Source organism: Molossus molossus, unplaced genomic scaffold (genome assembly GCF_014108415.1).
Source record: "Molossus molossus isolate mMolMol1 unplaced genomic scaffold, mMolMol1.p scaffold_m16_p_7, whole genome shotgun sequence".
NCBI classification, from domain to species: Eukaryota; Metazoa; Chordata; class Mammalia; order Chiroptera; family Molossidae; genus Molossus; species Molossus molossus.
The window spans coordinates 93,252,449-93,265,438 of record NW_023425401.1 but is presented as its reverse complement, the minus strand read 5'-3'; the positions used below and the strand labels follow the sequence as shown (position 1 = coordinate 93,265,438).

Sequence of the window (12,990 nt, the reverse complement as noted above, 5' to 3'; positions counted from 1 at the left end):
GAAAAGCACAAATCCCATTTATGTACTGGCTACCTAAAATGTGTTCCCACATAAACCCAGAATATATGACAAACTAAACAATGTCTGCTTAAATGCTCTCAGAAGATAGCTCAAACCACTGACATCTACTACAAAGTTCTTCAGAAAAAGGTCTAATATAGGGACTATATCATTTAACTCATTGCTTGGTATGTGACAAGTATTCAGTACCTATTTGTGGAATTAATGAAATACTGTGTATAACAATACTGAATGATATGAACTACAGATAAAAAGAAACACCAATATCCTGTTGGTAACTTTGGTGTTCTTCTCTACATCCCCACACACACACACCCACACACACACACCCCTTCTTTCCTTCTCTGATGGCAAATACTTCCAAAATAATGCTACCGTATTATTTCAATGGCATTTAACAAATTCTTCAACTGATATAGTATAAGAGTCAACAGCATGGGCTCTGGAGCCAGCAAAAAGCTAGGTTCAAATTCCCATGTGACCCTAGGACAATTATTTAATCTCCCTAAGTTAATCTTCATAATAGCCCTGTGAGGTCGGAACTATTATTATCATCTCCAATTTTAAAGACAATGGAACAGAAGTGGTAAGAGCTATAAATCCTTGTTGAAGGTTTCCTGAAAAGAACCTTGCCGAGCTGGGTTCAAAGCCAGGCCGCGGGCTCCAGGCCTGCCCTCCTAGCCACCACCCAGGGGCCTCTAAAGCCTGTCTCCTCATCTGCACAGAATATCCAGAACCAGCATCATGGGGATGTTATGAGAAGTGAACTGATACCATGCGTGAACTATCCATTAACAGGTTTTAATCATATTACAGTGTTATTATTAATTATTAACAAAGAACATGTGACACTGAACTGGATCTCTTGATATTGCATAAAGTCAGAAGTTCACAACTGCTTGCACTCACGTGACATAGATGCCAATTCCCGGGGCATGTACCCATCTGTGCCCATCTGGTGCCATACTCCTGTAGCAAAGTGATACCGCCATAGCTCCCTGAAGAGAGGATAGTCTTCATTATCGGGCCCTCCTGATTCATCATAATCTGGGTTATAACCTCCAAACACATATAGATTGGTATTATCTGCCACACAACGATGTCCACTTCGTGCTGGTGGAGGTCTGTGGCCTAGGAGAAAAAAGGACAGTTTTCCACAGATGGCCCAGCAGAATAAAAGTACAAACAAAACTTGGTAACAATCTTTTTAGCTTTAAAAGGGGATCAGGGAAGATTTATAACATGGATATACTTTTTATTTGTTTAAGTTATTTTATATATTCACACACACTAAAGATTTTAAGGATCTGGTCTCCATTTCTATTTCATATGACTACTTTCAGATTTTGATAACTGTAAAAAGATTTTTCCGAAGGGAGGTAAAATAGCATTATAAATTCAAGAAAATGGCTGATAACTTGGAATTTTCAAGAAAGAAGGAGAAGGGGTATAATAATTCAAAAGATAAAAGGACACATTTTCTTATTTCCTTAGAGGAGAAAAAACACAGGCCAACTAAATTTAACTGAAAATATTAGAAAACTACATAAATATAATCACAAATGTGAATGAGTCATGTATAAATAAAAAATACACACACATAAAACCTATGATTCTTCCACAATATATAATACACTTAAAAAGAAAAGTGGTTTTCAAAGAGTTAGAGCAAAATGTAGAATTTAATTACCACTCCAGACATTGTCAGTTAACAAAAAATATCCTTACATTTATCTCAAACAGCTGTAAGTGAGAGCTCCACACTAAGAAAAGCTATTTTTATAATTTATATTTGAAAGCTTTCTGAAGTTTAAATTATGTCAACCAGTTCACTAAAAATTATTTTGGGATTATTTTAGATTAAAAAAAAATCCCAAAACTTTACATTATCTCTATTATCCTTATAAATTTTTATACCAGTCTACACAAACCGTTACATAGCTGTAAAACCAAAGATGCTTAAATATATATCGGATGGTAGGAAGCTACTATAGTTGACTATTACCCTAAAGACTGATCCACTGTCACATATTAGGAGTAGATACTAGTATAATGTTAATTAATATAAGACAATGCTGGACACCTAATAAACATCTGTGATATAGATACACATTTATTACCAACCTAACATAGGCCTTATATATTCATTTTTAAAATCATAATTCCACTTCCTAGGATATGCTTTTAAAAAAGAACCGAAAAGAAATTGCACAGATCTAGAAAAACCAGAAAACAAACAAACCATGAATCACTGAATCACTCAAGTCCAACCTATCAGTCCTGAGTCTTTTAATTCCTTACTATTCAAGTACAAAGTCCTCAACCAGCAACTTAGAGCATTTCACAACATAGTCTTGTCCTGGGCTCTCATGCTCCTGCCTGTTTGTTTGTCTTTCCGTTTGGGAAACTGAGTCCTTCCCTTAGACCTGGGCCTGGTCTACCCACCCTTCAATGCCTAGTTGTGGAAATGCCTCCAAGTCCAGGCCACACAGCTCTTTCTCATCAACAAACAAAGAACAAAAACAAACAAACAGACAAACAAAAACCCTAGGGCCCTTAAAGTTCAGTACCCTAGTACTCAAATATTGGGATATACATGTACAGTTAATAAGATTATTACACCATAACTGTGTAAATACATGAATAAACATAATATTAGGCAAACTATAGTCAGAAAATTTACTCATGGGCTATGATTTACTTCAAGTAAAGAACTCAATTTCTCTTTTTAGGAATCCTGAAACACAACAAGTGTGGTGTGGAAGAAAGAGCAAGAGCTCCTATAAATGTCTAGATTTGAATCCAGGTTCCTTCTGTTACCTTGAGCAAGTCACTGACCCTCACTGAGTCTCAGCTTCCTTATCGTAGATTTATTATATTTCCTATTATGTTAAAATGTTTCTTGGTTTATAAATGTATCTCCCCAGGTGGCTGTGAGTTATTTGAGGAAAGAGGTATGTACTTGTATTTACCTTTTCAACCACCAAGTCTAAGGCACACAGAAACACTAAACAAATTTACAAATTTAGCCCGGCTGGTGTAGCTCAGTGGATTGAGCTACAATCCCATGGACTGAGAAGTCCTGTCTGATTCCTGGCCAGGGCACTTGTCCGGGTTTCAGGCTTGATCCCCAGTGTGGGGCATGCAGGAGGCAGCTGACCAGTGTTTCTCTCTCCCTTCCTCCCTCTCTAAAAAAACAATAAAAACACATATTTTTTTAAAATTTAATTTTTCTCTACACATTTCATTAATGCTTTTCTTCTCTAAATAGACTATAAGTTCCCAAGGGCAAAGATCATATATAATAATTATCCATTATTTATAATGCAATTCCCCAGAGAATATCTTTCTTTTTCGGGTATGGACACTAAAGTATTTAAGGGTAAAGGGGCATTATGTTTGCAGCTCACTGTCAGATAGTTCAAAAGGAAAACCAATATGTATATGCACAACCCTGGCTCTTTTGGTTCAGCAGTTAAGAGCATTAGGGCAGCCCTGGCCGGTTTGGCTCAGCGGTTAGAGCATCGGCCTGTGGTCCGTAGAGACCCAGGTTCAGTTCCCGCTAAGGGCATGTACCTGGGTTGCAACCACTCGATGTGTCCCTTTCATGTCGATGTTTCTCTCTCCCTCTCTCTCTCTCTCTCTCTCTCTCTCTCTCTCTTCCTCTCTCTCCCTTCTACTCTACCTGAACAAAAGATGGAAAAATGTCCTCGGGTGAGGATGATAAAAAAAATAAAAAATAAAAATAAAAAGAGCATTAGGGCATGTACCTCGGTTGCAGGTTCTATCCCTGGCCCCAGTTGGGGTCATGAGGCAGGCAACCAATCGATGTGTCTCTCTCATATTGATGTTTCTCTCTCTTTCTCTCTCCCCTCCCCTCCCTTCCACTCTCTCTAAAAATCAATGAAAAATATCCTCAGGTGAGGATTAACAACAACAAACATATATGCATATATACATTATGTATACAAAGGGGGAAGGGGAGACAGAGAAGAAAGGGAACAGAATAAAAGCAAATGTGATCAAATGTTTACATTTGGGGAATTTGGGTGAAGTATACAGAAGCATCTTTCACCATTCTTATAAATTCTCTGAAAATCTTAAATTATATCAAAATTAAAATAAAAAAATTTAAAAGTCCCTTAGGGATTGTACTTGGGACAACCCATGAAGGAACATAATCTCTAGCCATTTACCTCATCTTTTTTTATATCCATCAGTATAGTTTGTGTTCGTTTTTTATTTCTAAGTATTTTATAATTCTCCACACAACTGTGAATATCTCTTTTGTTTTCGTTTGTTGTTAATAAATAGAAAAGTAATTTATCTTTGCAAGTTTAAGTTTTATCTAGCTAATTTATCATTAGTTATCTTGAATTTTATAGCAGATGATCATACCATGCTTTAATGACAACTTTCAGTTCTTTCTTTCCAATATATGTGCCTTTTACTTTCTTTTACTTTCTTTCTCACCTTCTATTATATTGACTGAAACCTCTACAACAAGGTTGAATAATGAAGATGATAATGCGCATTGCTGTCTTGTTTCTTACTTTAATGAGGATATTGGTAATATTTCACCATTATATATGATCTTTGCTATTGGTTTCTTGTAGCATTTTAACTAAAATGAACACACTGAGTATCAAATTTTATTAAATGCTTTCTTTGATATCAGGATAATCATACTTTTTCCTTTAACCTATTAAAGCAGTAAACTAAATGCATCCCACAGATAAACCCAATTTTATCTTGATTTATTTTATTTTTGTTTAGATTTATCCCTGTCATCATATATATATATATATATATATATTTAATAATTTTCTTTTTGTTTCATTTTTCCACTTCACTGATTTTACTGAAATAATCAAGCTTCCTTTTTTTTTTTTCCCCTAGGAAGATCTATGTCCCCTTACCTCTAATCATTGTTTGGGTTTTTTTTAAATCCTCACCCGAGGACATTTTTTTCCATTTTTTTGTTCAGATACAGTGGGAAGGGAGAGAGAAAAAGAGAAACATCGACGTGAAAGGGACACATTGAGTGGCTGCCCCCGCACGACCAACCAAGGCCGGGGACAAACTACAACCGAGGTACGTGCCCTTAGTGGGAACCGAACCCAGGTCTCTCTGGACCGCAGGCCGACGCTCTAACCGCTGAGCCAAACCAGCCAGGGCACTTCTAATCATTTTTAAAAGCCCATAATAAAAATTCATAAAAATAAAAACTTTTCATTTTCTAACATAATTAAAAATAAATCACATTCGGAAATAAACTTGGCTATTAATGGTGGTTACTTCTGGAAAGAGGAATAAGGTGAAGAGTAAAGCGGTGAAGTGGGACCTTTGCTTTTTTATTTAACCTCTTTTACTGTGAAATATAACACATGGGTAAAAGCATACAAAACTATAAATGCATAGCTTAACAAATTATTTTAAAAGGTAATGTAATTATTATCCAGGTCAAAAAATGAAACATTGCCAGCACCCAGCTAACCCCCACCTGCCCCTTTTGATCACAACCGCCTCCATCCCGCCTCCTTCACTTCCAGAGGAAACCTGTTCCCTGATTTTTATGGCAATCATAAAACTTGCTTTCTTTTAATAGCTTTATTATACCTAAGTATGCATCCCTAAAAAATATTGTTTATTTTGGCCTAGTTTTGAAGTGTATTTGTACAGAATGATATAGTATGTTTTCTTTCTGGGCTCTTTTGTTTACAATTAAGTTTCTGAGATTCATCCATGTTGCTGTGGATAGAGGTCGCCTGTTAATTTCCATTGTCAAATTGTATTTCCTTGTATAAATATATACCACAATTTATCCAGTCTATGTTGTATGAATAGACATTTGGGTTGTTTCAAATTAGTGGCTCTTAATGCTGCAATAAACATTTTCTTTTTTAAATTCTCACCTGTGGATATTTTTCTATTTATTTTCAGATAGAGTGAGAGGGAAGGATAGAGAGAGAGAGAAACATCAAGGTGAGAGAGACACACCAAATGGTTGCCCCCGCACGACCCCGACCAGAACCTCAACTGAGGTGTGTGCCCTTGACCAGAACCGAACCCATGACTCTGGTCTATGGGCTGACACTCTAATCGCTGAGCCAAATCGGCTAGGGCTGCTATAAACATTTTTGTGCATGTTTTCAGGTCCACATTTGTTGGCTATATATCTAGATATGGAATTTCTAAGTCAGAACGTATGGAAAGCTTTACCTTTACTAGGTAAGGCCAAACTTTTGTTTATAAAAGCTTGGTATTGGTCTTATACTTTTAATTTAGCAATTCCTGTGGGTTTGTAGAACTATCTCATTGTGGTTTTAATATGCAATTCTCTCATTACAAATGGGGTTGAGCACCTTTTCATGTTTATTGACCAATTGGACTGTTCCTTTTGGGAAGTGCCTGCTCAAACCTTTAATATATTCTTCTATTGAGGTGTCTGCCTTTTTCTTATTGATTTGTACACATTTGTATGTATGCTTGAGATACATTCACTTTGCACTCTATGTATTTCCATATTATTTACATTTTAATAAGCACATACTATACTTATAAATTCCAAAACGAAAATTTTAAAGATCTTTAGCAGTTTTACTTTCTTCCCACCCCCAATTTGTTTAAATCATCTGAAATGTTACAGAATGTTAGATACATACATACACACATATATACTTATATTATTATTCTATATATTTAGAAATATTTTCTTAACTTTTATACTAGGCTTCACAGTCCCTTAATTTAGATGCAACTCTAAGTTTTACTGTTTGTTCCTTTGCACACTACTGCTTCTTATATCCAAAACTTCCTCTTTCTTAGATTTGTTTTTCATTTTACCAGGAGTACCTCTTCAAGTAATTTTCTCACAAAGACTGTGTGTCATAAACTTTCAGAGTTCTTATTTATTTTGACCCTCACTTAAACATTAGTAAGGCTGGGTACCATTCTGCCTTCAAACTAACTGCCCCTCAGAACAATGAAGGCAAAACAGTCTGCAGGTGAGAAATACAACACCATTCTGCTTCTGCAAATTGAGTCTTTCTTTCTTTTTTTAATTTTTATTTTATTTTTGTTACAGATGTTTCTCCTTTTTTACCCCACTGACACCCTCCTCCCCATCCTCCCTGCCCCATCCCCGGCTTTGTTGTCCATGTCCATCAGTTATGCGTACATGCATATAAGTTCTGTGGTTTATCTCTTTCCTCCCCCCACCACCCCCTCTTCTGAGGGTTGTCAGTCTGTACCCTACTTCCATGTTTCTGGGTCTACCCTATTCCTCAGACTGTTATGTCCATTATATTCCATAAATAAGTGAGATCATGTGGTATTTGTCTTTTTCTGCTTGGCTTGTTTCACTTAGGATAATACTTTCCAGGTCCCTCCATGTCATCTCAAAGGATAAGAGATCTTTCTTTCTTACAGTTGCATAGTACTCCATTGTGTACATGTACCACAGCTTTTTTATCCATTCATCTACTGATGGACACCTGGGCTGCTTCCAGATCTTAGCTATTGTAAATAGTGCTATGAAAATTGAGTCTTTCTATGTAACCTGTATTTTATCACTGGAATCATAAATAATTCAGTAATGTATAGACAGAAGCTTTTCGTTTTGTTTTTCCAGTTTGTTCCTTAGTGGGCCCTTTATACTTGAAAACGCAGAGTCTTTCTTCAATGTAGGAAAATACTCTTTATTTAGTTCCTCCCTTCCACTGTCTTTCCTTCTGTAACTCTATAAAATGGATACTGGATCACAAAGAATGATCCACAAAGCATAATTTTCCTCATCTACTTTCTTTTTTGGTCTTCTTGCTTTATGGTCTGTACACTTCCTTTGCTTTATTTTCATAAAGGTCAGTCTTAAGCCAATATATTATTTAAGCCCCCAACTGCATTTTAATTTCAGCAATCAAGTCTTCAATACAGAACTAATTCTTTAATCATTCCTTTTTCTTCATGGCAGCTGGTTTTTTGGTTATGGACCCAATTTACTCTTTGACTCCGAGGAAACCTCTTATGCTCAGAACTTCCTAGAGTTCCAATCTGCTTCTACCATGGTCAGCTGTTTTATTTGTTCATCTTAGTCACCTCTTTCAAGTCTAGTTTCCCTCAAATATATGGTGGGCCTTGATCATCTGTTCATATTAATAAATGCAGGACTACACTGACTGACAATTATAAGAGATGGGGATTTCCTCAACAGTTGTGTTACTCCATCTCCAAACTTCCAAATGAGAGATCTGTCTGCCTGTGGGTCTCTGCAGGTAAGGGTACACTGACAGGCTTCTCTTTAGAGGTGGAGAAAAAGCAGTCTGCCTTACTATTGCCAACATAAGGAAGGCTGCATTTAGATGGTCTGGTCTTTTAGATGGTCTGGCCCTAATTCTCGATGGAGTGCCCTTTCTTTTCCTCCCCCCCCCCATTCTACCCTTCTCACCCCTTCTGTGGTGGCGGTCCGTTACTTAAAGCTCTGTTTTGAGCTCATACCCGTTCTCCAGCCCCAATTCATGACAGCATTGCTTGTCAACACTCCCCAAATCCCCGACTTTGTCAAAGAGCTGTTCTCTAGCTTAATCCTGGGATCTAATGCTATTGCCAGAGAGCTCTTTATATGAAGAGAGAAGGAGTAGGGGAAACACCTGTTTTAGAGACAGTCCCTTAATTATTTGCCCTGCTGTTTCATCTTCCTCAAACCTTCTCCTTCCTTCCACATTTGCCGACTCTAGGCTTAGAGTTTCAGAAGGCAAGTCTCCTGACTTCTAGCATGCAGCAGGAGCACCTATTTGAGGTTGCATTTTATTCTGTTCTTGTTTCCCAATCATTATAGTTCCAACTGCTTCTGTTATCCTGAAATCCCACCAATTTTCTGGTATAAGCAATAAGAATGATAGCAGCTAACATGAATTGGCTAAATGGAAAACATTGGCTAAATGGAAAAACTCTTCTAAGTGCTTTGCTCATATTCTCTCTCTTAGGCCTCACAACCACCCTAGGAAGCAGGTACTATTATCAACATCCTAATTTTACAGATGAGGAAATTAAGCCCCCTGAAATAAGCAACTTGCCCACAGTCACACAGTTGGTAAATGGTAGAGCCTGGATTCAGACCTTGGTAATCTAGCTTCAAATCTAGCTCCCTTTTCCATTTTTCAAAACAATTTTGATTTATTGTTTTTCATATGTCAGTTTTGTCATTTTCAGTGATATCTGAGAAGTATGGAAAGGTAAATGGGTATGTTGGGTCCGTCAATGGAAACTCATTGTTTTCACACCACACAATTTTAATTAGTAGAAGTATCTTTTTGAGAAGAAACAGGATTGGGTGAAAGACTCTAGTGGCAGAAAACAAGCACTATGCAATGGTGTTCAATCAGTATCAACAGAGGTAATGTGGAGGATTCCCAAAATGAGAGGCTTGAAAGTGGAAATTTCAAAAGTATAGTTATATGTTTTTAAATCTAAGTAAACACTAAACAACAGCATTTTCATATTCTCAGCAACTTATTAGTTTACTGTCACCACCACCAGAGAGAAGTTGAGAACATACTACATTGCAGTCCCATCCTATTCCCTGTCAGTGGCCTTAAAAATAATTCAATTCCACTCAAAGGCACTGTCCCACTGTCCCTGCCCTTACAGAGCTTACAGTCTATGGCAGACGTTAACAAGTAAACAAACAACTATAATTCAGTGTGATAAGTGCTATGATACAGGCGGGTACACAGGGTGCCATCAGAACAAAGAGATGGGCCTTCAAAGGTCTCCCAGGAAATAACTCTTAGACTGAGTGTTCAAGGATATACTAGTATTGGTTTGGGGAGATTAAACTGAATCTGTCATCTTTCCCCTCGGTCTGCTCCTCCATCCATCTACATAGCACCCGATGACAAGCACAATGGTTCACACAGAAAGTGGAAGCTTTCTCGACTTTTCCCTCCTCATCTTTAATTAGTCAAGTCTCATCTAATTCCACTTCCTTAGATTTAAAATCAGTTCCCACTCTCTATTCCTACTACAACTGCCTTAGTTGTAGGTGCCAATATTCCTCACCTTGATGACTATAATAACCTCGTAACTGGACTTTCAATTAAATTTCTTCATTAATTAAAAAAAACAAACAGATCCTGAAAACTCCCCTCGGGTGGTGCTCCACTTGAACTGGGCGCTCTCCATCCTCTTCTCTCCACACTTTCCCACGAAGCTGAACTTCCTACAGTCCTCAGAAAGACCATGCTCTTCTGCCTGACTGCCTTTACTCCAGCTGGTTGCTCCTATGGTTTGAGATGTTCCAACCCTCCCCTGCTAACACCCACTCAGCCTTTCAGTACACCTCTTCTGAAAAGTCATCCTAATGGCCTAAACATCCTCTCTCTCCACCCTCCCATGAGCAGGGCCAGGTTACCTCTTCTGTATACTCCCATACCATTCTACCTCATCAGGACACTTATCACAAAGAATTACACTCAAATTATTCTGTAACTGATTCTTTACCTGATTCTCTATTCTCTAGATCATTAAGCTAGCACAGTGCCTGCACTTAGGAGGCAATCAAGAAATATTGAAAGAATGAAAGAATGAGCGAACGAACGAACGAACGAAGATAGTTAAGTCTGTGAAAGCTGATGAGATAACCAAAAGAGAGAATGGAGAGGACAGAACGTTGAAGCAATACCCACCTTTAGTGGGTAGGAAGAAAGAAGCTAGTGAAGAAAACAGAATGAACAATCAAAGAAGTAGGAAGGAAACATCTAGGATTGTACGGTAAAGTAACCCAAAAGAAGAGAAAAACCTAAGAAGGTGCAGATGGGTCAACAGCACCAAACACCACGAACAGGCCAAAGAAGGTGTGCGCTAAGACAAGGCGCTGCTTTGGAGGCGGCCACCGGACACTCGCTAGTGCTGTCACTGCCCCGCCTGGCTCTCTCAGCACTGCCAGGGCATCTTCCTCGGCCCCTGCTTGAGGTAACTCAGGGCTTACAGAATGATCAAAGGTATAAAACTTACCTGTGCTAATCTCTTTTTTTCCATGATTAGAAAATTGAAAAAACAGAGAATACAACCAAAGAAAATAAAATCCCATCATCTAGATATAACATTATTTCACTATTTCCTTTGTTTGTTTTTTTAATGTTTATATTTGTACAACATTGATATTAAATTGTATATCCTAATCAATTTCTTAATTATCTTTAAATTTAGTCACCCCAAGATAGCTTTCTCATTGTAAATAATAAATTAACATTCTAATTTATAAATCAAAAAAAGAAAAATATGTTATAGAATTAAATGTACCTGCTTGGCCACGTGTGTGCACAATATTCTTTCCGTCACATAACACTAAAATTACCTCTTAATTTGTATCAGTAAAATAATTTATTTATGCTAAAGGGTAGTACACCATCCTAAGTATCTTATTTTGACCTATTTAAGATAGATTTTGTTCTTTTCATGTTTTGGAATTTGGCTGCTAAAAACAGGTTAGGTACTCAATAAAGAAACATCTATAGCAGCTGCAAGATTTTCTTCTAGTTTTTTAAAAAAATAATTTCTTACCAAAATCAAATATACTGGTTTATAAATAATTTAACAAAGTCTAAATTATAACATTAAGCATGCTTGTCTGATCATTTGTTAATCTAGAGATGGCGTGAACCAGTTTTCAACTCTCTTCTGAGATTTTATTTTTTCACTGTGGAGTATATTTTTGTGGAAAAATTTTAAAAGTAGAAGGAATGGGGGGGGAAATGGGGGGCATTTGTAATACTATCAACAATAAAACATAATAAAAAATAAAAAATAATTTTTAATGAATAAAAGTAGAAGGAATGCAACATTTCTAAAAGTATGAATTACAAGGTCAAAGAATATGAACACTTTTAAGGCTTTTGATACATATTGGCAAATGAAATCCAAAAAGGCTGTGTTAAATTTATACCTCCTTCAATATATGAGCTTCATTTTCTCATAATCTTGCCAACACTGGGCATTCTTATTTTTAGTCTTTGCAAATCTAATAGGTGAAAATAATGTCTATTATTTTAATTATCATGTTCGTAACAATTGTAAAAATAAATATTTGTTCATATTTATTGCATTTTCTTTTGTATGTATTAATAAATATTGTAGCTATTCATGTTCTTTTAGCTATTTTTCTAGTGGGCATTCGTTTTTAAACTATTGATTTATAAGAACTGTTTATATATAATATTATATATAATATTAACCATTTGTTACAAATACTTCCCCCTTATATCTTTTTATTTATGGATTTTTTACATAAGAGGTTTTTAATTTTATAGTCACATAAATTAATCTTTATTTTTTCCTTAGAATCATATTTACAAAAGTTTTTCCCACACCCATATTTTATAAATTATTCAAAGTTCTTTTTAATATGGTCAAGTGGAATAATAGTGATATCAGGGAGATGATTTAGTTCTATCATCTAATGCATATTGAATGATCTTAATTCCCTAAAACTTATAATTACAATTCCAACAGTGGTCAATATGAAACACAGGCTTAAAATTAAGTTCTAGACTTTTCTTATTCTAATCTTAGCTGTTTAGACAGTTTCTAAAAACCAGAGTTTTGAGTTTAGAAAATTCATTCAAAGTTCCCTTTAACCCATATGAAGCACAGATCTCTTGCTAGTTACACCCACCTCTCAAAAACCTGTTAGGGATCCTTATGATGGGACAGGACTGAATGAAGCGCCTCCTAACTGGGTCCCATCGTATTTTCTTCTTACCTGTTACCACAATTATCAGCAATAAGTCAGACACATACAACACATGGCAAATAATACATAGTTACTGTAGTTATAAAGACAGAAAAACAGGAAACAAAACAATACTTGAATACAGAAAGAAGTGATGTAAAGTAGCATTTAACCCTGCTTTAGGAGTCAAAACAAAATTTAATTAGTAAGTAAGCAGTGATGAAAGCTTTCAACTCATC

At 36.3% G+C, this 12,990-nt stretch overlaps 1 protein-coding gene across 1 annotated transcript in view; it reads right to left on the bottom strand.

The window, feature by feature from the left end:
• KLHDC10 (kelch domain containing 10) overlaps positions 1–12,990 on the bottom strand; it is a 63,174-nt gene that overhangs the window by 10,184 nt on the left and 40,000 nt on the right. The window contains exons 2-3 of the mRNA XM_036246871.1: positions 12,695–12,781; positions 931–1,152 (exon numbers count right to left, since the gene is read on the bottom strand). Of these exons, the coding sequence (XP_036102764.1) occupies positions 931–1,152; positions 12,695–12,781 (309 nt within the window). The remainder of the gene's footprint in view (positions 1–930; positions 1,153–12,694; positions 12,782–12,990) is intronic.